We start from the raw sequence: 27,172 nt of genomic DNA on the forward strand, positions 1-27,172 counted from the left end.
ATGGCACGCATACATAATGTGATGTCTCAAGGCTTATAAATCCTTATTTACCACGTCTCCTCCCCTTCATCTACATGTCTCCTCCCCTTCATCTACATGTCTCCTCCCCTTCATCTACATGTCTCCTCCCCTTCATCTACATGTCTCCTCCCCTTCATCTACATGTCTCCTCCCCTTCATCTACACTGATTGAAGTGGATTTAACAAGTGACATCAATAAGGGATCATAGCTTTCACCTGGATTCACCTGGTCAATCTATGTAATGGAAAGAGGAAGTGTTCCTAATGTTTTGTATACTCAGTGTATAAATATTTGCATGTTGGTAGTAGTATGGAAACCTAAATCTCTTGAAGTTGAATCTATAGATTGCTCTTTGCATAAGTCTCCCATCATCCAATGGGAGACTGTTTGGGGAAAGAGCCTTTCCTATTCGTCCAATACTTTTTCTAGTGTAGAGGCAGAGACTATCGACATGTTCAAGTCTTCCATACAATAATAACAGCATCAACACAGTCTTTTAACGGCAGGAAACACCTTCTGAAGATGGTTGAACAGTCATTTACATAGAAATGGTGCCATCAATATGGGGCATACTCATCTTTTAAAAAGTGTAAAGAATTGACTTTGCACTGAAAGTGTTCACGATTTTTAATGTCTAGTCACAAAATGGGCTTAACATTACAAATATATAATATTTCCCATGAATCAAACGTTTAACACGTCCCTATAGAACTCCATATCAAAATTACTATGGGAACTAGTGCAATCTGGAGGCAGCCTGGTCTGTGGGACGGGGCGGCCTGGTCTGTGGGACGGGGCGGCCTGGTCTGTGGGACGGGGCGGCCTGGTCTGTGGGACGGGGCGGCCTGGTCTGTGGGACGGGGCGGCCTGGTCTGTGGGACGGGGCGGCCTGGTCTGCCGGCCTGGTCTGTGGGGTCTGTGGGACGGGGCAGGGGCGGCCTGGTCTGTGGGACGGGGCGGCCTGGTCTGTGGGACAGGGGCGGCCTGGTCTGTGGGACGGGGCCTGGTCTGTGGGAGCCTGGTCTGTGGGACGGGGCAGCCTGGTCTGTGGGACGGGGCAGCCTGGTCTGTGGGACGGGGCGGCCTGGTCTGTGGGACGGGGCGGCCTGGTCTGTGGGACGGGGCGGCCTGGTCTGTGGGACGGGGCGGCCTGGTCTGTGGGACGGGGCAGCCTGGTCTGTGGGACGGGGCAGCCTGGTCTGTGGGACGGGGCAGCCTGGTCTGTGGGACGGGGCAGCCTGGTCTGTGGGACGGGGCAGCCTGGTCTGTGGGACGGGGCAGCCTGGTCTGTGGGACGGGGCAGGTACAGAGTCAAATAGAGAGAACACAGTAGATCAGCTCCAATGGCAGATAGATTAAGGCCGTTTGAAATTACAGAAAAATAGCGACAAAACTTGAGGACCAAAACGAAACGTTACTTTCTACCACTTGGAGTCAGTCTCCCATGCTACCAGCCCTGTTCAGATAGAAACCAATAGGATGAGACGGACAGTCTATGAGGGGACTGGGAGGATCTCTTCTTCATAGTCCTGTGTCCCCATGGTGTCTCAGCTCAGTCTGGATCAGAGGGCTGCCTCAGCTCTCAGTCTGGATCAGAGGGCTGCCTCAGCTCTCAGTCTGGATCAGAGGGCTGCCTCAGCTCTCAGTCTGGATTAGAGGGCTGCCTCAGCTCTCTGTCTGGATCAGTGGGCTGCCTCAGCTCTCAGTCTGGATCAGAGGGCTGGATCAGAGGGCTGCCTCAGCTCTCAGTCTGGATCAGAGGGCTGCCTCAACTCTCAGTCTGGATTAGAGGGCTGCCTCAACTCTCAGTCTGGATTAGAGGGCTGCCTCAGCTCTCTGTCTGGATCAGTGGGCTGGATCAGCTCTCAGTCTGGATCAGTGGGCTGCCTCAGCTCTCAGTCTGGATCAGAGGGCTGCCTCAGCTCTCAGTCTGGATCAGAGGGCTGCCTCAGCTCTCAGTCTGGATCAGAGGGCTGCCTCAGCTCTCAGTCTGGATCAGAGGGCTGCCTCAGCTCTCAGTCTGGATCAGAGGGCTGCATCAGTACTCAGTCTGGATCAGTGGGCTGCCTCAGCTCTCTGTCTGGATCAGTGGGCTGCCTCAGCTCTCTGTCTGGATCAGAGGGCTGCCTCAGCTCTCTGTCTGGATCAGAGGGCTGTAGCAGTCAGGACTGTTTTAGGCGTTTCCTCGGCAGGCCGAAGGGCGGGCACTGTGCTGATGCCAAGGCTCTGAAGGCCTCGGCCACTAAGTGAGGGTGGGACTGGATCATTGACTTCCAGCCTGCCGTCTCCATTATGTCCGTGGCATGACTGCAATACAACCACACAGACAGGAAATTAACACAGAGACAATAAAAACCAATTTAGATGAATGGGGCTGTAATGATAGAATAAATACCCCCCTCCCATCCAGGTAGTCTATTAATCTCCCCCCCTGCCTGGCTCACTCTCTCTCCCCATTGCCTGGCTCACTCTCCCCCCATTGCCTGGCTCACTCTCTCTCCCCCCTGCCTGGTTCACTCTCTCTCCCCCTGCCTGGCTCACTCTCTCTCCCCCCTGCCTGGCTCACTCTCTCTCCCCCTGCCTGGCTCACTCTCTCTCCCCCTGCCTGGCTCACTCTCTCTCCCCATTGCCTGGCTCACTCTCTCTCCCCTGCCTGGCTCACTCTCTCTCCCCCTGCCTGGCTCACTCTCTCTCCCCCTCCTCCCTCTCCCCATTGCCTGGCTCACTCTCTCTCCCCATTGCCTGGCTCACTCTCTCTCCCCATTGCCTGGCTCACTCTCTCTCCCCATTGTCTGGCTCACTCTCTCTCCCCATTGTCTGGCTCACTCTCTCTCCCCCCTGCCTGGCTCACTCTCTCTCCCCCCTGCCTGGCTCACTCTCTCTCCCCATTGCCTGGCTCACTCTCTCTCCCCCTGCCTGGCTCACTCTCTCTCCCCATGCCTGGCTCACTCTCTCTCCCCTGCCTGGTTCACTCTCTCTCCCCCTGCCTGGCAACTCTCTCTCCCCCTGCCTGGCTCACTCTCTCTCCCCCCTGCCTGGCTCACTCTCTCTCCCCCTGCCTGGCTCACTCTCTCTCCCCCTGCCTGGCTCACTCTCTCTCCCCCTGCCTGGTTCACTCTCTCTCCCCTCTCTCCCCCATTGCCTGGTTCTCTCTCTCTCCCCCTGCCTGGCTCACTCTCTCTCCCCCTGCCTGGCTCACTCTCTCTCCCCCTGCCTGGCTCACTCTCTCTCCCCCCTGCCTGGCTCACTCTCTCTCCCCCTGCCTGGCTCACTCTCTCTCCCCCCTGCCTGGCTCACTCTCTCTCCCCCTGCCTGGCTCACTCTCTCTCCCCATTGCCTGGCTCACTCTCTCTCCCCATGCCTGGCTCACTCTCTCTCCCCCTGCCTGGCTCACTCTCTCTCTCCCCCCTGCCTGGTTCACTCTCCCCCTGCCTGGCTCACTCTCTCTCCCCCCTGCCTGGCTCACTCTCTCTCCCGCCTGCCTGGCTCACTCTCTCTCCCCCTGCCTGGCTCACTCTCTCTCTCCCCTGCCTGGCTCACTCTCTCTCCCCCCCTGCCTGGCTCACTCTCTCCCCCCTGCCTGGCTCACTCTCTCCCCCCTGCCTGGATCACTCTCTCTCCCCCCCTGCCTGGCTCACTCTCTCTCCCCCTGCCTGGCTCACTCTCTCTCCCCCTGCCTGGCTCACTCTCTCTCCCCCCCTGCCTGGCTCTGAGGCTATAACAATGAATTATCTTTGGAAGAGATAAGAGTTTGTTATTAAGCTGGTGTCATATATGCATGTATATCAGCTAGTTACATACTCCCCATTATTATTATGAGGTGTTGTGTCCATACCTGCTATTCCAGTTTTTCCCATCTTTACAGCCCAGCTGTCGGAGGACGCTGCACCTACAGGAGATAACAGAGCAGCGCTGAGAGAAGGTAAACACGGCTGGCAGGAGGGATTCATCACTGGGTCTTTCTACAGATACTTGCCTGTTGATAAAATCTATGGCTTGTGCTTTGAGCTGCTCGGCACTGTGTAAGTCCGCCAGGATCAGGGTATCAGCCACGTTCTCCACAGAGAGGCTGGTGCACAGAGCCTCTTCACACATCACCTTTAAACGCTCCAAGGCATACTGGTGGAGAGAGAGGAGAAGGTTAGGGGTGATTAGGAGTCAGTCTGAATAGAAGAATAACATACTGGTGGAGAGAGAGGAGATGGTTAGGGGTGGTTAGGAGTCAGTCTGAATAGAAGAATAACATACTGGTGGAGAGAGAGGAGAGGGTTAGGGGTGGTTAGGAGTTAGTCTGAATAGAAGAATAACATACTGGTGGAGAGAGAGGAGAGGGTTAGGGGTGGTTAGGAGTCAGTCTGAATAGAAGAATAACATACTGGTGGAGAGAGAGGAGAGGGTTAGGGGTGGTTAGGAGTCAGTCTGAATAGAAGAATAACATACTGGTGGAGAGAGAGGAGAGGGTTAGGGGTGGTTAGGAGTTAGTCTGAATAGAAGAAGAACACAGTCTAACAGTTTACTGGGAGAGAAGAGAATTGACTCTGTACCAGTACCCCCTGTATATAGCCTCCACATTGACTCTGTACTGGTACCCCCTGTATATAGCCTCCACATTGACTCTGTACTGGTCTCCACCCCCCCCTGTATATAGCCTCCACATTGACTCTGTACTGGTACCCCCTGTATATAGCCTCCACATTGACTCTGTACCGGTACCCCCTGTATATAGCCTCCACATTGACTCTGTACTGGTACCCCCTGTATATAGCCTCCACATTGACTCTGTACCGGTACCCCCTGTATATAGCCTCCACATTGACTCTGTACTGGTACCCCTGTATATAGCCTCCACATTGACTCTGTACCGGTACCCCCTGTATATAGCCTCCACATTGACTCTGTACCGTAACACCCTGTATATAGCCTCCACATTGACTCTGTACTGGTACCCCCTGTATATAGCCTTTACATTGACTCTGTACCGGTACCCCCTGTATATAGCCTCCACATTGACTCTGTACCGTAACACCCTGTATATAGCCTCCACATTGACTCTGTACTGGTACCCCCTGTATATAGCCTTTACATTGACTCTGTACCGGTACCCCTGTATATAGCCTCCACATTGACTCTGTATATATATAGCCTCCACATTGACTCTGTACTGGTACCCCCTGTATATAGCACATTGACTCTGTACCGGTATGTATAGCCTCCACATTGACTCTGTACTGGTACCCCCTGTATATAGCCTCCACATTGACTCTGTACTGGTACCCCCTGTATATAGCCTCCACATTGACTCTGTACTGGTACCCCCTGTATATAGCCTCCACATTGACTCTGTACCGTAACACCCTGTATATAGCCTCCACATTGACTCTGTACTGGTACCCCCTGTATATAGCCTCCACATTGACTCTGTACTGGTACCCCCTGTATATAGCCTCCACATTGACTCTGTACCGGTACCCCCTGTATATAGTCTCCACATTGACTCTGTACCGGTACCCCCTGTATATAGCCTCCACATTGACTCTGTACCGGTACCCCCTGTATATAGCCTCCACATTGACTCTGTACCAGTACCCCCTGTATATAGCCTCCACATTGACTCTGTACGGTACCCCCTGTATATAGCCTCCACATTGACTCTGTGTACCAGTACCCCTGTATATAGCCTCCACATTGACTCTGTACTGGTACCCCTGTATATAGCCTCCACATTGTACCGGTACTCCTGTATATAGCCTCCACATTGACTCTGTATAGCCTCCACATTGACTCTGTACTGGTACCCCCTGTATATAGCCTCCACATTGACTCTGTACCGGTACCCCTGTATATAGCCTCCACATTGACTCTGTACTGGTACCCCCTGTATATAGCCTCCACATTGTACCGGTACTCCCTGTATATAGCCTCCACATTGACTCTGTACTGGTACCCCCTGTATATAGCCTCCACATTGACTCTGTACTGGTACCCCCTGTATATAGCCTCCACATTGACTCTGTACCGGTACCCCCTGTATATAGTCTCCACATTGACTCTGTACCGGTACCCCCTGTATATAGCCTCCACATTGACTCTGTACCGGTACCCCCTGTATATAGCCTCCACATTGACTCTGTACCAGTACCCCCTGTATATAGCCTCCACATTGACTCTGTACCGGTACCCCCTGTATATAGCCTCCACATTGACTCTGTACCAGTACCCCCTGTATATAGCCTCCACATTGACTCTGTACTGGTACCCCCTGTATATAGCCTCCACATTGTACCGGTACTCCCTGTATATAGCCTCCACATTGACTCTGTACCGGTACCCCCTGTATATAGCCTCCACATTGACTTTGTACTGGTACCCCCTGTATATAGCCTCCACATTGTACCGGTACTCCCTGTATATAGCCTCCACATTGACTCTGTACCGGTACCCCCTGTATATAGCCTCCACATTGACTCTGTACTGGTACCCCCTGTATATAGCCTCCACATTGTACCGGTACTCCCTGTATATAGCCTCCACATTGACTCTGTACTGGTACCCCCTGTATATAGCCTCCACATTGACTCTGTACTGGTACCCCCTGTATATAGCCTCCACATTGTACCGGTACTCCCTGTATATAGCCTCCACATTGACTCTGTACTGGTACCCCCTGTATATAGCCTCCACATTGACTCTGTACCGTAACACCCTGTATATAGCCTCCACATTGACTCTGTACTGGTACCCCCTGTATATAGCCTCCACATTGACTCTGTACCGTAACACCCTGTATATAGCCTCCACATTGACTCTGTACCGGTACTCCCTGTATATAGCCTCCACATTGACTCTGTACTGGTACCCCCTGTATATAGCCTCCACATTGACTCTGTACCCCCTGTATATAGCTGACTCTGTACCCCCTGTATATAGCCTCCACATTGACTCTGTACCGGTAACACCCTGTATATAGCCTCCACATTGACTCTGTACCGGTACCCCTGTATATAGCCTCCACATTGACTCTGTACTGGTACCCCCTGTATATAGCCTCCACATTGACTCTGTACCGTAACACCCTGTATATAGCCTCCACATTGACTCTGTACTGGTACCCCCTGTATATAGCCTCCACATTGACTCTGTACTGGTACCCCTGTATATAGCCTCCACATTGACTCTGTACTGGTACCCCCTGTATATAGCCTCCACATTGACTCTGTACTGGTACCCCCTGTATATAGCCTCCACATTGACTCTGTACTGGTACCCCCTGTATATAGCCTCCACATTGACTCTGTACCGGTACCCCCTGTATATAGCCTCCACATTGACTCTGTACCGGTACCCCCTGTATATAGCCTCCACATTGACTCTGTACTGGTACCCCCTGTATATAGCCTCCACATTGACTCTGTACTGGTACCCCCTGTATATAGCCTCCACATTGACTCTGTACTGGTACCCCCTGTATATAGCCTCCACATTGACTCTGTACCGGTACCCCCTGTATATAGCCTCCACATTGACTCTGTACCGGTACCCCCTGTATATAGCACCGCTATTGTTATTTTACTGCTGTTCTGAAATTATTTGTTATTCTTAACTCTTTTTTTTATATATAGGTATTTTCTTAAAACTGCATTGTTGTAAGTCGGCAATTCACTGTAAGGTCTACCTACACCTGTTGTATCAGGCGCATGTGACAAATACAATTTGATTTGATTGTAGGGTTACAGTCATCTTGGACCTGGTCCTGGACTCCATGCATTTCAAGGCTGCGTTGAAACAATGACTGGTAAATGATCCAGGAACAGCTCAGTTAATCCCTACCAATGACTGGTAAATGATCCAGGAACAGCTCAGTTAATCCCTACCATTGACTGGTAAATGATCCAGGAACAGCTCTATTAATCCCTACCATTGACTGGTAAATGATCCAGGAACAGCTCTATTAATCCCTACCATTAACTGGTAAATGATCCAGGAACAGCTCAGTTAGTCCCTAACTTTGACTGGTAAATGATCCAGGAACAGCTCAGTTAATCCCTACCATTGACTGGTAAATGATCCAGGAACAGCTCAGTTAATCCCTACCATTGACTGGTAAATGATCCAGGAACAGCTCAGTTAATCCCTACCATTGACTGGTAAATGATCCAGGAACAGCTCAGTTAATCCCTACCATTTACTGGTAAATGATCCAGGAACAGCTCAGTTAATCCCTACCATTTACTGGTACCCCCTGTAATGATCCAGGAACAGCTCAGTTAATCCCTACCAATGACTGGTAAATGATCCATTGTTGAACAGCTCAGTTAATCCCTACCATTGACTGGTAAATGATCCAGGAACAGCTCAGTTAATCCCTACCATTGACTGGTAAATGATCCAGCAACAGCTCAGTTAGTCCCTAACTTTGACTGGTAAATGATCCAGGAACAGCTCAGTTAATCCCTACCATTGACTGGTAAATGATCCAGCAACAGCTCAGTTAGTCCCTACCATTGACTGGTAAATGATCCAGGAACAGCTCAGTTAATCCCTACCATTTACTGGTAAATGATCCAGGAACAGCTCAGTTAGTCCCTAACGTTGTGACAATGAGTCGTCATAATGCGGCATTAAAAGTACATTATCCTAGGGGCGTTGGCAGACACAATGTAAGTAACTTCATTTATGTCCCCCTAATTGTCCTGAATACCTTTGTTAATCCTACAGTTAATGTATGCAGTAATCATGCGCCTATGAAGCAGAGTTACACTGTTAGCACTGAGGTGGTGTGTCCCAGTAGGGAGACCACTGAGGTGGTGTGTCCCAGTAGGGAGACCACTGAGGTGGTGTGTCCCAGTAGGGAGACCACTGAGGTGGTGTGTCCCAGTAGGGAGACCACTGAGGTGGTGTGTCCCAGTAGGGAGACCACTGAGGTGGTGTGTCCCAGTAGGGAGACCACTGAGGTGGTGTCCTAGTAGGAAGACCACTTTATGCAGCTCACCCTGCACTAATCAGCTCCAATATGAATAACATGAGCAAGTCTACCTCTGATAAGCTTCCAAGTAAAGCATTTAAAAACAATCAAGCAACGAGGAAAAGTGCTAAAAATAGCCCATATTAAGAAACAAGGTCCATGAAGTGGAAAACTTGCTTGTAACAGATGACATTCTGACTATCTCTGACACTAATTTAGTTAATACCTTTGATGATACAGTGGTGGCAAGACATGGTTATAGTATTTTCCGAAAATAAAGAAATGCCAATGGAGACGGTGATGCGATATATATTCAGAACCACATTCCTGTAAAGCTTAGAGAGGATCTCTTGTTAAATACTGTTGAAGTAATATGGCTACAGGTTCATCTGCCTCACCTAAAGCCCATTCTGGTGGGAAGCTGCTATAGACCACCAAGTGTTAACAGTCAGTATCTGGATAATGTTAAATACTGTTGAAGTAATATGATAATATTAAATACTGTTGTAGTAATATGGCTACAGGTTCATCTGCCTCACCTAAAGCCCATTCTGGAGGGAAGCTGCTATAGACAGTCAGTATCTGGATAATATTAAATACTGTTGAAGTAATATGGCTACAGGTTCATCTGCCTCACCTAAAGCCCATTCTGGTGGGAAGCTGCTATAGACAGTCAGTATCTGGATAATATGTGTGAAATGGTTGATAATGTATGGGATATCAACCTGGAGGTATATTTTCTGAGTGATTTAAATACTGACTGGCTTTCATCAAGCTGCCCACTCAAGAGAAAGCTTCAAACTGTAATTAGTGCCTGTAACCTGGTTCAGGTTATCAGTCAACCTACCAGGGTAGTTACAAACAGCACAGGAATTAAAACATCAATATGTATTGATCACATCTTTACTAATGCTGCAGAAATGTGCTTTAAAGCAGTATCCAGATCCATCGGGTCTAGTAATCACTATATAGTAGCCATGTCTAGGGAAACCAAAGTCCCAAAGGCTGGGCCTAATATAGTGTATAAGAGGTCATACAATACGTTTTGTAGTGATTCATATGTTGATGATGTAAAGAATATTTGTTGGTCTGTGGTGTGTAACGAGGAGCAACCAGACGCTGCACTTGACACATTTAAGAAACAACTTTTTTCCAGTTACTAATGACCTATTAAGAAAATGACTGTAAAAACGGTTAAATCCCTGTGGGTTGATGAGGAATTGAAACATTGTATGGTTGAGAGGGATGAGGAATTGAAACATTGTATGGTTGAGAGGGATGAGGCAAAAGGAATGGCAAATACGTCTGGCAGCCCAACTGATTGGCAAACGTACTGCAAATTAAGAAATCATGTGACTAAACTGAATAAAAATAAACTATACTATGAAACAAAGATAAATTATATAAAGAATGATAGTACAACGCTTTGGGGCACCTTAAACAACATTTTGGGAAAAAAAGCAGACTCGGCTCCATTATTCATTGAAACAGATGGCTCATTCATCACAAAGCCCACTGATATTGCAAACTACTTTAATGACATTTTCCTTGGCAAGATAAGCAAACTTAAGGATGACATGCCAGCAACAAACGCTGACACTGTACATCCAAGTATATCTGACCAAATTACTTTTGAATTCCGTAAAGTGAGTGTGGAAGAGGTGAAAAAAATTGTCAATCAACAATGACAAGCCACATCGGTCTGACAACTTGGATGGGAAATTACTGAGGATAATAACAGACGATATTGCCACTCCTATTTGTCACATCTTCAATTTAAGCCTACTAGAGAGTGTGTGGCCCTCAGGCGTGGAGGGAAGCCAAAGTCATTCCTCTACCTAAGAATAGTAAAGCCCCCTTTACTGGCTCAAATAGCTGACCAATCAGCCTGTTACCAACCCTTAGTAAACTTCTGGAAAAAATAGTGTTTGACCAGATACAATGATATTTCACAGTATACTAATTGACAACAGAATTTCAGCACGCTTATAGAGAAGGACAATCAACAAGCACAGCACTTACACAAATGACTGATGATTGGCTGAGAAAAATTGATCTTGTTCGACTTCGAATCAAATTGTATTTGTCACATGCGCCAAATACAACAGGTGTCGACCTAACAATGAAATGTTTACTGACAAGCCCTTAACCAACAATGCAGTTTTAAGAAAATACCTAAAAAAGTAAGAGTTAAGAATAACAAATAATTAAAGAGCAGCAGTAAATAACAATAGAGGGGCTATACAGGGGGTACCGGTACAGAGTCAATGTGGAGGCTATATACAGGGGGTACCGGTACAGAGTCAATGTGGAGGCTATATACAGGGGGTACCAGTACAGAGTCAATGTGGAGGCTATATACAGGGGGTACCGGTACAGAGTCAATGTGGAGGCTATATACAGGGTGTTACGGTACAGAGTCAATGTGGAGGCTATATACAGGGTGTACCGGTACAGAGTCAATGTGGAGGTTATATACAGGGGGTACCGGTACAGAGTCAATGTGGAGGTTATATACAGGGGGTACCGGTACAGAGTCAATGTGGAGGCTATATACAGGGGGTACCGGTACAGAGTCAATGTGGAGGCTATATACAGGGGGTACCGGTACAGAGTCAATGTGGAGGCTATATACAGGGGGTACCGGTACAGAGTCAATGTGGAGGTTATATACAGGGGGTACCGGTACAGAGTCAATGTGGAGGCTATATACAGGGGGTACCGGTACAGAGTCAATGTGGAGGCTATATACAGGGGGTACCGGTACAGAGCTAATGTGGAGGCTATATACAGGGGGTACCAGTACAGAGTCAATGTGGAGGCTATATACAGGGGGTACCAGTACAGAGTCAATGTGGAGGCTATATACAGGGGGTACCGGTACAGAGTCAATGTGGAGGCTATATACAGGGGGTACCGGTACAGAGCTAATGTGGAGGCTATATACAGGGGGTACCAGTACAGAGTCAATGTGGAGGCTATATACAGGGGGTATCGGTACAGAGCTAACGTGTGGGGCACGGGTGTCGAGGTAATTGAGGTAATATGTAGATAGAGTTATTAAAGTGACTATGCATAGATAATAACAGAGTAGCAGCAGCGTAGAAGACAGGGGAGAGGGGGCAATGCAAATAGTCCCGGTAGCCATTTGATTAGATGTTCAGGAGTCTTATGGCTTCGGGGTAGAAGCTGTTTAGAAGCCTCTTGAACCTAGACTTGGTGCTCCGGTAGCAGATAAAACACCTTGACTAGGGTGGCTGGAGACTGACAAATTTTAGGGATCGTCTGAAGTTTGCTAGAGAGCATTTGGATGATCCAGAAGAAGATTGGGAGAATGTCATATGGTCAGATGAAACCAAAATAGAACTTTTTGGTAAAAACTCAACTCGTCATGTTTGAAGGACAAAGAATGCTGAGTTGCATCCAAAGAACACCATACCTACTGTGAAGCATGGGGGTGGAAACATCATGCTTTGGGGCTGTTTTTCTGCAAAGGGACCAGGACAACTGATCCGTGTAAAGGAAAGAATGAATGGGGCCATGTATCGTGAGATTTTGAGTGAAAACCTCCTTCCATCAGCAAGGGCATTGAAGATGAAACATGGCTGGGTCTTTCAGCATGACAATGATCCCAAACACACCGCCCGGGCAAAGAAGGAGTGGCTTCGTAAGAAGCATTTCAAGGTCCTGGAGTGGCCTAGCCAGTCTCCAGATCTCAACCCCATAGAAAATCTTTGAAGGGAGTTGAAAGTCCATGTTGCCCAGCAACAGCCCCAAAACATCACTGATCTAGAGGAGATCTGCATGGAGCCAAAACAGTGTGTGAAAACCTTGTGAAGACTTACAGAATTCATTAAAAATCCTACAATGTCATTTTCTGGATTTTTTTTCTCTCACTTTATTTGTCATAGTTGAAGTGTACCTATGATGAAAATTACAAGCCTCTCATCTTTTTAAGTGGGAGAACATGCACAATTGGTGGCTGACTAAATACTTTTTTGGCCTACTGTATGTGGTGGTATTGAACATGTTGTGTTGTGGATATGTGGTGGTATTGAACATGTTGTGTTGTGGATATGTGGTGGTATTGAACATGTTGTGGATATGTGATGGTATTGAACATGTTGTGGATATGTGGTGGTATTGAACATGTTGTGGATATGTGGTGGTATTGAACATGTTGTGGATATGTGGTGGTATTGAACATGTTGTGATGTGGATATGTGGAGGTATTGAACATGTTGTGGATATGTGGAGGTATTGGACATGTTGTGGATATGTGGAGGTATTGAACATGTTGTGGATATGTGGGGGTATTGAACATGTTGTGGATATGTGGGGGTATTGAACATGTTGTGGATATGTGGGGGTATTGAACATGTTGTGGATATGTGGGGGTATTGAACATGTGGATATGTGGTGGTATTGAACATGTTGTGGATATGTGGTGGTATTGAACATGTTGTGGATATGTGGTGGTATTGAACATGTTGTGGATATGTGGTGGTATTGAACATGGTGTGGATATGTGGTGGTATTGAACATGGTGTGGATATGTGGTGGTATTGAACATGTTGTGGATATGTGGTGGTATTGAACATGTTGTGATGTTGATATGTGGTGGTATTGAACATGTTTTGGATATGTGGTGGTATTGAACATGTTGTGGATATGTGGAGGTATTGAACATGTTGTGGATATGTGGTGGTATTGAACATGTTGTGTTGTGAATATGTGGAGGTATTGAACATGTTGTGGATATGTGGAGGTATTGAACATGTTGTGGATATGTGGAGGTATTGAACATGTTGTGATGTGAATATGTGGTGGTATTGAACATGTTGTGTTGTGAATATGTGGAGTTATTGAACATGTTGTGGATATGTGGAGGTATTGAACATGTTGTGGATATGTGGAGGTATTGAACATGTTGTGTTGTGGATATGTGGAGGTATTGAACATGTTGTGGATATGTGGAAGTATTGAACATGTTGTGGATATGTGGAGGTATTGAACATGTTGTGGGTATGTGGTGCTATTGAACATGTTGTGATGTGGATATGTGGAGGTATTGAACATGTTGTGGATATGTGGAGGTATTGAACATGTTGTGGATATGTGGAGGTATTGAACATGTTGTGATGTGAATATGTGGAGGTAATGAACATGTTGTGGATATGTGGAGGTATTGAACATGTTGTGGATATGTGGAGGTATTGAACATGTTGTGATGTGGATATGTGGTGATATTGAACATGTTTTGGATATGTGGAGGTATTGAACATGTTGTGGATATGTGGAGGTATTGAACATGTTGTGTTGTGTATATGTGGGGGTATTGAACAAGTTGTGGATATGTGGAGGCATTGAACATGTTGTGTTGTGGATATGTGGAGGTATTGAACATGTTGTGGATATGTGGTGGTATTGAACATGTTGTGTTGTGGATATGTGGAGGTATTGAACATGTTGTGGATATGTGGTGGTATTGAACATGGTGTGGACATGTGGTGGTATTGAACATGGGGATATGTGGAGGTATTGAACATGTTGTGGATATGTGGAGGTATTGAACATGTTGTGTTGTGGATATGTGGTGGTATTGAACATGTTGTAATATAATAATAATAATAATATATGCCATTTAGCAGACGCTTTTATCCAAAGCGACTTACAGTCATGTGTGCATACATTCTACGTATGGGTGGTCCTGGGGATTAAACCCACTACCCTGGCGTTACAAGCGCCATGCTCTACCAACTGAGCTACAGAAGGACCATATGTGGAGGTATTGAACATGTTGTGGATATGTGGAGGTATTGAACATGTTGTGATGTTGATATGTGGTGGTATTGAACATGTTTTGGATATGTGGTGGTATTGAACATGTTGTGGATATGTGGAGGTATTGAACATGTTGTGGATATGTGGAGGTATTGAACATGTTGTGATGTGGATATGTGGTGGTATTGAACATGTTGTGTTGTGAATATGTGGAGGTATTGAACATGTTGTGGATATGTGGAGGTATTGAACATGTTGTGGATATGTGGAGGTATTGAACATGTTGTGATGTGAATATGTGGTGGTATTGAACATGTTGTGTTGTGAATATGTGGAGTTATTGAACATGTTGTGGATATGTGGAGGTATTGAACATGTTGTGGATATGTGGAGGTATTGAACATGTTGTGTTGTGGATATGTGGAGGTATTGAACATGTTGTGGATATGTGGAAGTATTGAACATGTTGTGGATATGTGGAGGTATTGAACATGTTGTGGGTATGTGGTGCTATTGAACATGTTGTGATGTGGATATGTGGAGTTATTGAACATGTTGTGGATATGTGGAGGTATTGAACATGTTGTGGATATGTGGAGGTATTGGACATGTTGTGGATATGTGGAGGTATTGAACATGTTGTGATGTGAATATGTGGTGGTATTGAACATGTTGTGTTGTGAATATGTGGAGTTATTGAACATGTTGTGGATATGTGGAGGTATTGAACATGTTGTGGATATGTGGAGGTATTGAACATGTTGTGTTGTGGATATGTGGAGGTATTGAACATGTTGTGGATATGTGGAAGTATTGAACATGTTGTGGATATGTGGAGGTATTGAACATGTTGTGGGTATGTGATGCTATTGAACATGTGATGTGGATATGTGGAGTTATTGAACATGTTGTGGATATGTGGAGGTATTGAACATGTTGTGGATATGTGGAGGTATTGAACATGTTGTGGATATGTGGAGGTATTGAACATGTTGTGATGTGGATATGTGGTGGTATTGAACATGTTGTGTTGTGAATATGTGGAGGTAATGAACATGTTGTGGATATGTGGAGGTATTGAACATGTTGTGATGTGGATATGTGGTGATATTGAACATGTTTTGGATATGTGGAGGTATTGAACATGTTGTGGATATGTGGAGGTATTGAACATGTTGTGTTGTGTATATGTGGGGGTATTGAACATGTTGTGGATATGTGGAGGTATTGAACATGTTGTGGATATGTGGTGGTATTGAACATGTTGTGGATATGTGGTGGTATTGAACATGTTGTGTTGTGGAGGTATTGAACATGTTGTGGATATGTGGTGGTATTGAACATGTTGTGGATATGTGGGGGTATTGAACATGTTGTGGATATGTGGTGGTATTGAACATGTTGTGGATATGTGGTGGTATTGAACATGTTGTGGATATGTGGAGGTATTGAACATGTTGTGGATATGTGGTGGTATTGAACATGTTGTGGATATGTGGAGGTATTGAACATGTTGTGGATATGTGGTGGTATTGAACATGTTGTGGATATTTGGTGGTATTGAACATGCTGTGGATATGTGGGGGTGTAGGGATGTTATATGATGGACTGTTTTATCTTTAGCTCATTCAGAACAAACAGTTCGCTGTTTTATAGCTTATGGGGTTCCCTAATAAACCCCAGGAGGGGTAGCTAATGTGGTTCCCTAATAAACCCCAGGAAGAGTAGCTAATGGGGTTCCCTAATAAACCCCAGGAAGAGTAGCTAATGGGGTTCCCTAATAAACCCCAGGAAGAGTAGCTAATGGGGATTCCTAATAAACCCCAGGAAGAGAAGCTAATGGGGATCCCTAATAAACCCCAGGAAGAGTAGCTAATGGGGATCCCTAATAAACCCCAGGAAGAGTAGTCAATGGGGATCCCTAATAAACCCCAGGAAGAGTAGCTAATGGGGATCCCTAATAAACCCCAGGAAGAGTAGCTAATGGGGATTCCTAATAAACCCCAGGAAGAGTAGCTAATGGGGATCCCTAATAAACCCCAGGAAGAGTAGCTAATGGGGTTCCCTAATAAACCCCAGGAAGAGTAGCTAATGGGGATTCCTAATAAACCCCAGGAAGAGTAGCTAATGGGGATCCCTAATAAACCCCAGGAAGAGTAGCTAATGGGGATCCCTAATAAACCCCAGGAAGAGTAGCTAATGGGGATTCCTAATAAACCCCAGGAAGAGTAGCTAATGGGGATCCCTAATAAACCCCAGGAAGAGTAGCTAATGGGGATTCCTAATAAACCCCAGGAAGAGTAGCTAATGGGGATCCCTAATAAACCCCAGGAAGAGTAGCTAATGGGGATCCCTAATAAACCCCAGGAAGAGTAGCTAATGGGGATTCCTAATAAACCCCAGGAAGAGTAGCTAATGGGGATCCCTAATAAACCCCAGGAAGAGTAGCTAATGGGGATCCCTAATAAACCCCAGGAAGAGTAGCTAATGGGGATCCCTAATAAACCCCAGGAAGAATAGCTAATGGGGATCCCTAATAAACCCCAGGAAGAATAGCTAATGGGGATCCCTAATAAACCCCAGGAAGAATAGCTAATGGGGTTCCCTAATAAACCCCAGGAAGAGTAGCTAATGGGGATTCCTAATAAACCCCAGGAAGAGTAGCTAATGGGGATCCCTAATAAACCCCAGGAAGAGTAGCTAATGGGGATCCCTAATAAACCCCAGGAAGAGTAGCTAATGGGGTTCCCTAATAAACCCCAGGAAGAGTAGCTAATGGGGATCCCTAATAAACCCCAGGAAGAGTAGCTAATGGGGATCCCTAATAAACCCCAGGAAGAGTAGCTAATGGGGATCCCTAATAAATACAAATACACCATCTCCCCATAACAGTAGTAGTGAGAGAGAAGATAATTGTAGGGTTACATGATCTCCCCATAGCAGTACAGGGTAGTGGGAAATAAGCACGGCACAGAACGTAGGGTTACAGTGTCCTCACGTAATTCAAGCTCTGACACAGCATTTGAAACAGGCAGATAATTTATTATGACTATGACTTACTTTGTCAGCAGCTGCCAGCAGGTTGTCGGCCATCTTCTCCAGGTTGGGAGCTTTCCCTGTGTAGATGAATCCCATCATCTCCTTAAACACGCCTGGCTCCACATCACTGATGTCCACACGGTTCTGAGACAGGACAATAGTGTGTTTGAAATCCCTGTGTCCACTATGTGGAGTAAAGCGGTAGTATCTTTACTCTCTGGAACGGTCATTCAGGTAAATAAAACTAGACCCACCTTTTTACTCTCCTCCATCTCATGTTCAAACATGGCGTTAAAGACGGGGGATCTTGCTGTCAATCAAAGACAACAACAGCAGTAAGATTTGAGGCAAAAACCCCATAACATATTAACACATTTTCATGTTGCAGCCCCTGGCAATATTCAATTAGGGTCAGGGGATTAGAACCCAGGTAATGCTGGACGGAGAGTAAGGGAGATAGCCAGAGGGAGGGGAGGGCTAGGGTCAGGGGATTAGAACCCAGGTACTGCTGGACGGAGAGTAAGGGAGATAGCCAGAGGGAGGGGAGGGCTAGGGTCAGGGGATTAGAACCCAGGTACTGCTGGAGGAAAGGTATTACCTGCTAGCATGGATTTGTGTGCCTTAAACTCCTGCCCTCTCACATAACGGGAACTAGTAGTTTAGTTGAAATGGTGTAGTAGTGGTGGTGTAGTAGTAGTGGTGGTGGTGTAGTAGTAGTGGTGGTGGTGTAGTAGTAGAGGTGGTGTCGTAGTAGTGGTGGTGTCGTAGTAGTGGTAATGGTGTCATAGTAGTAGTGGTAATGGTGTCGTAGTAGTGGTGTAGTAGTAGGGGTGGTGTAGTAATAGTGGTGATGTAGTAGTAGTGGTGGTGTCGTAGTAGTGGTGGTGTCGTAGTAGTAGTGGTGTAGTAGTAGTAGTAATGGTGTCGTAATAGTAGTGGTGGTGTAGTAGTAGTAGTAATGGTGTCGTAATAGTAGTGGTGGTGTAGTAGTAGTGGTGGTGTAGTAGTAGTGGTGGTGTAGTATTAGTGGTGGTGTAGTATTAGTGGTGGTGTAGTGGTGGTGTCGTAATAGTGGTGGTGGTGTTGTAGTAGTGGTGGTGGTGTAGTAGTAGTAGTAATGGTGTCGTAATAGTAGTGGTGGTGTAGTAATAGTGGTGGTGTCGTACTAATGGTGGTGGTGTTGTAGTAGTGGTGTAGTAGTAGTAACGGTGTCGTAATAGTAGTGGTGGTGTAGTAGTAGTGGTGGTGTCGTACTAATGGTGGTGGTGTTGTAGTAGTGGTGTAGTAGTAGTAATGGTGTCGTAATAGTAGTGGTGGTGTAGTAGTAATGGTGTCGTAATAGTGGTGTAGTAGTGGTGTAGTAGTAGTGGTGGTGTAGTAATAGTGGTGGTGTAGTAGTAGTAGTGGTGGTGTAGTAGTAGTAGTAGTGGTGGTGTAGTAGTAGTAGTGGTGGTGTAGTAGTAGTAGTGGTGTAGTGGTGGAGTAGTAGCAGCGGTGGTGTAGTAGTAGTGTCGTAATAGTGGTGGGGTAATAGCAGTGGTGTAGTAGTAGTAATGGTGTCGTAATAGTAGTGGTGGTGTAGTAGTAGTAGTGGTGGTGTAGTAGTAGTGGTGGTGTAGTAGTAGTAGCGGTGGTGTAGTAGTAGTAATGGTGTCGTAATAGTAGTGGTGGTGTAGTAGTAGTAGTGGTGGTGTAGTAGTAGTGGTGGTGTAGTAGTAGTAGTGGTGTAGTAGTGGTGTAGTAGTAATGGTGGGGTAATAGCAGTGGTGGGGTAATAGCAGTGGTGTAGTAGTAGTAATAGTAGTGGTGGTGTAGTAGTAGTGGTGGTGTTGTACTAATGGTGGTGGTGTTGTAGTAGTGGTGTAGTAGTAGTAATGGTGTCGTAATAGTAGTGGTGGTGTAGTAGTAATGGTGTCGTAATAGTGGTGTAGTAGTGGTGTAGTAGTGGTGGTGTAGTAGTAGTGGTGGTGTAGTAGTAGCGGTGGTGTAGTAGTAGTGGTGGGGTAGTGGTGGTGTAGTAGTAATGGTGGGGTAGTGGTGGTGTAGTAGTAGTGTCGTTATAGTGGTGGGGTAATAGCAGTGGTGTAGTAGTAATGGTGGGGTAGTGGTCGTGTAGTAGTAGTGGTGGTGTAGTAGTAGCGGTGGTGTAGTAGTAGTGGTGGTGTAGTAGTAGCGGTGGTGTAGTAGTAGCGGTGGTGTAGTAGTAATGGTGGGGTAGTGGTGGTGTAGTAGTAGCGTCGTAATAGTGGTGGGGTAATAGCAGTGGTGTAGTAGTAGTGGTGGTGTAGTAGTAGTGGTGGTGTAGTAGTAGTGGTGGTGTAGTAGTAGTAGCGGTGGTGTAGTAGTAGTAGCGGTGTAGTAGTAGCGACATAATAGTGGTGGGGTAATAGCAGTGGTGTAGTAGTAATGGTGGGGTAGCGATGGGGTAGTAGCAATGTTGGTGTCATAATAGTGGTGATGCCGTAGTAGTAGTGGTGGTGTCGTAATAGTGGCGGTGTAGTAGTAGTGGTGTAGTCCTGTAGTAGTAATTGTTTAATAGTGTAGTTTGGGGCGGCGGGTAGCCAGCCTAGTGGTTATAGGTTCTGCCCCTGAACAAGGCAGTTAACCCACTGTTCCTAGTCCTGTAGTAGTGGAGCAGTTGTAGTATTAGGGTAGTAGTAGGTGTGTATTGGTAGTAGTGTAGTTGTAGGGTATTCGTAGGAGATGTGTATTGTTAGTAGTGTAGTAGTAATGGTGTAGTAGCGTAGTAGTATTGGCGCAGTAGCATAGTAGTAGTGAAGTGGTAATGGAGTAGCAGTGTAGAAGTTGTAAATTAGTGGTGTAGAAGTAATGCATTAGTGATGTAGTAGCACTAGTAGTAGTGTATTAGTGGTGTAGTAGCAGTAATAGTAGTGGTGGTATTGAAGTAGTATTTGTAGAAGTGGTGCATTAGTGATGCAGTAGTAGTAGTATTGTAGTAGTACTAGCAGTAGAAGTAGTGTATTAGTGGTGTAGTAGTAGTGGTATTGTAGCAAAAGTTTAGTAGCTATGTATTAGTAGCAGTGTATTCGTTATGTAGTTGTGTAGTAGTAGTAGTGTAGCAGTAGTAGTATTGTAGTAGTGGTGGTGTAGTAGTGGTAGTATTGGTGTAGTAGTTGTAGTAGTGTATACGTGATGTAGTAGTAGTAGTAGTGGTGTAGTAGTATTATTGTAGTAGTAGTGTAGCAGTAGTTAAGTAGTGGTTTAGTAGAAATAGTGTTGTAGTAGTAGAAGTAGTAGTAGTAGTAGAAGAAAAGTATTGGTGGTGTAGTAGTTGAGTAGCAGTAGTTTAGTAGTGGTGTAGTAGTAATAGTGTATTCGTGATGTAGTAGTAGAAGTGTCGCATTAGAGTAGTAGTAGTAGTTTAGTGGTGGTGCAGTAGTAGTGGTGTTGTAGTAGTAGTAGTGCATTAGTGATGTAGTAGTAGTAGTGTAGCAGTAGTGTACTAGTGGTGTAGCAGAGGTAGCGTAGTAGTAGTGTATTAGTGATGTAGTAGTACTGTAGCAGTAGTTTAGTAGTAGTGTATTAGTGGTGTAGCAAAAGTATTGTAGTAGTAGTAGTATAGTGGTAGTGTAGCAGTAGTTTAGTAATGTAGCAGTAGTGGTGTAGTAGTGTATTAGTGATGTAGTAGTACTGTAGCAGTAGTTTAGTAGTAGTGTATTAGTATTGTAGCAGTAGTTTAGTAGTGGTGCAGCAGTATTGTAGTAATGTAGCAGTAGTTTAGTAGTGTTGTAGTAGTGTATTAGTGATGTAGTAGTAGTGTAGCAGTGGTATTGTAGTAGTGTATTGGTGGTGTAGCAGTAGTTTAGTATTGGTGTAGAAGTAGTAGTAGATGTATTCTAGTAGTAGTAGTAGTAGTAGTGTTGTTGTAACATAAGTAATGTCTTGGTGTAGTAGTAGTAGTAGTAGTGTATTAGTGATGTAGTAGTAGCAGTAGTTTAGTCGTAGTGTATTAGTGGTGTAGCAGTAGTATTGTAGTAGCAGTAGTAGTATATTGGTGGTGTAGTATTAGTAGCAGTGTATTAGTGGTGTAGTAGTAGTAGTGTAGCAGTAGTTTAGTAGAGGGTATTCGTGGTGTAGCAGTAGTATTGTAGTAGCAGTAGTAGTATATTGGTGGTGTAGTATTAGTAGCAGTGTATTTACATTTACATTTAAGTATTAGTGGTGTAGTAGTAGTAGTGTAGCAGTAGTTTTAGTAGAGGGTATTCGTGGTGTAGTAGTAGTAATGTAGTAGTAGTAGTAGTGTTGTTGTAACATAAGTACTGTCTTGGTGTAGTAGTGTATTAGTGATGTAGTAGTAGCAGTGTAGCAGTAGTTTAGTAGAGGGTATTCGTGGTTTAGTAGTAGTATTGTAGTAGCAGTAGTAGTATATTGGTGGTGTAGTATTAGTAGCAGTGTATTAGTGGTGTAGTAGTAGTAGTGTAGCAGTAGTTTAGTAGAGGGTATTCGTGGTGTAGTAGTAGTAGTGTAGCAGTAGTTTAGTAGATGGTATTCATGGTGTAGTAGTAGTAATGTAGTAGTAGTAGTGTAGCAGTAGTTTAGTAGAGGGTATTCGTGGTGTAGTACTAGTAATGTAGTAGTAGTAGTGTAGTAGTAGTTTAGTAGAGGGTATTCGTGGTGTAGTAATAGTAATGTAGTAGTAGTAATGTCGTAGCGTTACCTGCCAGGATGGATTTGTGTGCCTTGAACTCCTGCCCCCCCACATAGAGGGAACAGTCAGTGAAGCGGGAACACTGCCACAGGTTCCCCAGGTCGTCTGACAGTTGGCACTCTGGTACCTTCAGCATGTTCATGTTGGACTGGCCAGAGATGTTCACCGAGTCCTGCACCACACTCACCTGTAATATAACATACAATACATTATCTATACTAAATCATGTTGGACTGGCCAGAGATGTTCACCGAGTCCTGCACCACACTCACCTGTAATATAACATACAATACATGATCAATACATTTACATTATCAATACTAAATCATGTTGGACTGGCCAGAGATGTTCACCAAGTCCTGCACCACACTCACCTGTAATATAACATACAATACATTATCTATACTAAATCATGTTGGAAGGCCCAGAGATGTTCAGAGTCCTGCACCACACTCACCTGTAATATAACATACAATACATTATCTATACTAAATCATGCTGGGCTGGCCAGAGATGTTCAGAGTCCTGAACCAAACTCACCTGTAATATAACATACAATACATTATCTATACTAAATCATGTTGGACTGGCCAGAGATGTTCAGAGTCCTGCACCACACTCACCTGTAATATAACATACAATACATTATCTATACTAAATCATGTTGGAGTCCTGCACCACACTCAAATCCTGTTCAGAACACAATACATTAATCTATACTAAATCATGTTGGAAGGCCCAGAGATGTACACAGAGTCCTGCACCACACTCACCTGTAATATAACATACAATACATTATCAATACATTATCTATACTAAATCATGTTGGAAGGCCCAGAGATGTTCAGAGTCCTGCACCACACTCACCTAGAACACAATACATTAATCTATACTAAATCATGTTGGAAGGCCCAGAGATGTACACAGAGTCCTGCACCACACTCACCTGTAATATAACATACAATACATTATCAATACATTATCTATACTAAATCATGCTGGGCTGGCCAGAGATGTTCAGAGTCCTGAACCAAACTCACCTGTAATATAACATTCAATACCTTATCTATACTAAATCATGTTGGACTGACCAGAGATGTTCAGAGTCCTGAACCACACTCACCTAGAACACAATACATTAATCTATACTAAATCATGTTGGAAGGCCCAGAGATGTTCAGAGTCCTGAACCACACTCACCTGTAATATAACATACAATACATTATCTATACTAAATCATGCTGGGCTGGCCAGATATGTTGAGAGTCCTGAACCACACTCACCTGTAATATAACATACAATACATGATCAATACATTTATATTATCAATACTAAATCATGTTGGACTGGCCAGAGATGTACACAGAGTCCTGCACCACACTCACCTGTAATATAACATACAATACATTATCTATACTAAATCATGCTGGGCTGGCCAGAGATGTACACAGAGTCCTGCACCACACTCACCTTTTAATTTAATTTGTTTTATTTCACCTTTATTTAACCAGGTAGGCCAGTTGAGAACACCTTTATTTAACCAGGTGGCCAGTTGAGAACACCTTTATTTAACCAGGTAGGCCAGTTGAGAACACCTTTATTTAACCAGGTAGGCTAGTTGAGAACACCTTTATTTAACCAGGTGGCCAGTTGAGAACACCTTTATTTAACCAGGTAGGCCAGTTGAGAACACCTTTATTTAACCAGGTAGGCCAGTTGAGAACACCTTTATTTAACAAGGTAGGCCAGTTGAGAACACCTTTATTTAACCAGGTAGGCCAGTTGAGAACACCTTTATTTAACCAGGTAGGCCAGTTGAGAACACCTTTATTTAACCAGGTGGCCAGTTGAGAACACCTTTATTTAACCAGGTAGGCCAGTTGAGAACACCTTTATTTAACCAGGTAGGCTAGTTGAGAACACCTTTATTTAACCAGGTGGCCAGTTGAGAACACCTTTATTTAACCAGGTAGGCCAGTTGAGCACAACTTTATTTAACCAGGTAGGCCAGTTGAGAACACCTTTATTTAACCAGGTAGGCCAGTTGAGAACACCTTTATTTAACCAGGTGGCCAGTCGAGAACACCTTTATTTAACCAGGTAGGCCAGTTGAGAACAAGTTCTCATTTACAACTGCGACCTGGCCAAGATAAAGCAAAGCAGTGTGACACAAACAACAACACAGAGTTACACATAAACAAACGTACAGACTATAACACAATAGAAAAAGTCTATATACAGTGTGTGAGGATGGTAAGGCAATAAATAGGCCATAGTAGCGAAGTAATTACAGTTTAGCAGATTAACACTGGAGTGATAGATGAGCAGATGATGGTGTGTAGGTAGTGATACTTGTGTGCAGAAGAGCAGCAAAGTAAATAAAAACAATATGGGGATGAGGTAGGTAGATTGGATTACACCTAGAATATAATATAACATACAATACGTGATCAATACAGTATCCATACATTATCTATACATTTACATGATCAATACTAAATCATGTTGGACTGGCCAGAGATGTTCAGAGTCCTGCACCACCCTCACCTAGAACACAATACATTAATCTATACTAAATCACAAGTACTATGTGGACAGACACAATAATAGATGGTTTGGAGAGAACTTCTAAAGCCTTGAGCACACTGCAGGCCTTAATGCTCAATCAGTTTTGGAATACTGACTGTCCAAACAGCAAGTTAAAAGTGACATGGCTACGCTAGTTGTCAGAGTAATGATATGTGTGTGTGTGTGTGTGTGCGCGCAGTAATGTAGGCTGATCGGTTGTGGTGCTCCTGCTTGCTGTCACTCAGAAGTTATGTTGCAGCCCAAGTTACAATGTCATGGACATTTTCCAGTTGCTTTGAATGATCAAAACCCTAACCCTAACCCACAGCAGTCAACTCTCTTGCTAGGTATAGCGTTTTAGATTTCTAGCACATTCGCTCATTTGAAAACAAATAACAAGCTAGTTAGCTATCACAAGTTCTTGTCAAACTGTCATCAGAGTAGCTAGCAAGCAACAAGATGTGCCAAATATCAGTCTAAAAACCACTTGAGTTCAAATAAATAAGATTTGACCATTCTGACAAGTTGCATGGACAGCAATCAGATTCATATCGGATTTCAAACCACTGCCAATGTGAACAAGGCTTGTTTTTGCATAAACAGGTCAAATACAACAGGAAACACAGCACATTGGAACCCAAATTAAACAGCACATTGGAACCCAAATTAAACAGCACATTGGAACCCAAATTAAACAGCACATTGGAACCCAAATTAAACAGCACATTGGAACCCAAATTAAACAGCACATTGGAACCCAAATTAAACAGCACATTGGAACCCAACAAATTACCTTTCTGAAATGCTTAATTAATGAGGAGAGATATTCCATCATCAATTTGAATGTCATTCGTTTATGAAATTGCCATTTTCACTGAAAATGTTAGACCTGGCTGTAAACCTTGTCAGGCAAGTAGCTACTCTTCCTGGGGTCCAGCGAAATTAAGGCAGTTTATACAATTTTAAAAACATAACAATGCATTCACAAATTTCACCCCAATTCCACCACTACCACATATTTACAGTACAAAACCCATGTGTACGTGTGTGCATAGTGCGTATGTTATCGTGTGTGTGTCTGTGTTTGTGTTGCTTCACAGTCCCCGCTGTTCCAGAAGGTGTTTTTTATCTGTTTTTATCTAATTCTACTGCTGCATCAGTTACCTGATATGGAATAGAGTTCCATGTAGTCATGGCTCTATGTAGTACTGTGTGCCTCCCAAAGTCTGTTCTGGACTTGGGGACTGTGAAGAGACCTCTTGTGGCATGTCTTTTGGGGTATGCATGTGTGTCCGAGCTGTGCGCCAGTAGTTCAAACAGACAGCTCGGTGCAATCAACATGTCAATACCTCACAAATAGTACTGATGAAGTCAATCTCTCCTTCACATTGAGCCAGGAGAGATTGGCATGCATATTATTAATGTTAGCTCTCTGTGTACATCCAAGGGCCGGCTGTGCTGCCCTGTTCTGAGCCAATTGCAATTTTCATAAGTCCCTTTTTGTGGCACCTGACCACACGACTTAACAGTTGTCCAGGTGCGACAAAACTAGGGCCTGTAGGACCTGCCTTGTTGATAGTGCTGTTAAGAAGGTACAAACTAGGGCCTGTAGGACCTGTTTGACCATGACAGTTTACAATCCAGGGTAACTCCAAGCAGTTTAGTCACCTCAACTTGCTCAATTTCCACATTATTCATTACAAGATTGAGGCTTAGTGAATGATTTGTCTCAAATACAATGCCTTTAGTTTTTAGAAATATTTAGGACTAACTTATTCCTTGCCACCCACTCTGAAACTAACTGCAATTCTTTGTTAAGTTTTGCAGTAATTTCAGTCGCTGTAGTAACTGGCTTTACTCAAAGCCAGTGGCATGTAGACTAGTAAAGATTTTTAAAAGTAAGGGGCCTAAACAGCTACCCTGGGGAATTCCTGATTCTACCTGCTATTATGTTGGAGACGCTTCCATTAAAGAACACCCTCTGTGTTCTGTTAGACAGGTAACTCTTTATCCATAATATAACAGGTGGTTATAATGCCAAAACACATATGTTTTTCCAGCAGCAGACTATGATCGTTAAATGTCAAAAGCTAAACTGAAGTCTAACAAAACATATTTTTACCATCAA

General features: G+C 44.6%; 1 protein-coding gene across 5 annotated transcripts in view; it reads right to left on the minus strand.

The window, feature by feature from the left end:
* Nucleotides 1–1,044: 1,044 nt before the first annotated feature.
* Nucleotides 1,045–27,172, minus strand: part of LOC124036834 (speckle-type POZ protein-like A) — an 86,325-nt gene continuing 60,197 nt past the window's right edge. For all 5 annotated transcript variants that reach the window (XM_046351811.1, XM_046351566.1, XM_046351663.1 and 2 more), the window contains 6 exons: nucleotides 22,486–22,663; nucleotides 18,062–18,117; nucleotides 17,829–17,951; nucleotides 3,999–4,141; nucleotides 3,858–3,911; nucleotides 1,045–2,329 (listed from right to left, as the gene is read on the minus strand). In XM_046351811.1, coding sequence (XP_046207767.1) covers nucleotides 2,185–2,329; nucleotides 3,858–3,911; nucleotides 3,999–4,141; nucleotides 17,829–17,951; nucleotides 18,062–18,117; nucleotides 22,486–22,663 — 699 coding nt within the window. In that variant the 3' untranslated portion in view covers nucleotides 1,045–2,184. The remainder of the gene's footprint in view (nucleotides 2,330–3,857; nucleotides 3,912–3,998; nucleotides 4,142–17,828; nucleotides 17,952–18,061; nucleotides 18,118–22,485; nucleotides 22,664–27,172) is intronic.

The sequence above is a fragment of the Oncorhynchus gorbuscha genome, linkage group LG01 (assembly GCF_021184085.1).
Source record: "Oncorhynchus gorbuscha isolate QuinsamMale2020 ecotype Even-year linkage group LG01, OgorEven_v1.0, whole genome shotgun sequence".
NCBI lineage: Eukaryota > Metazoa > Chordata > Actinopteri > Salmoniformes > Salmonidae > Oncorhynchus > Oncorhynchus gorbuscha.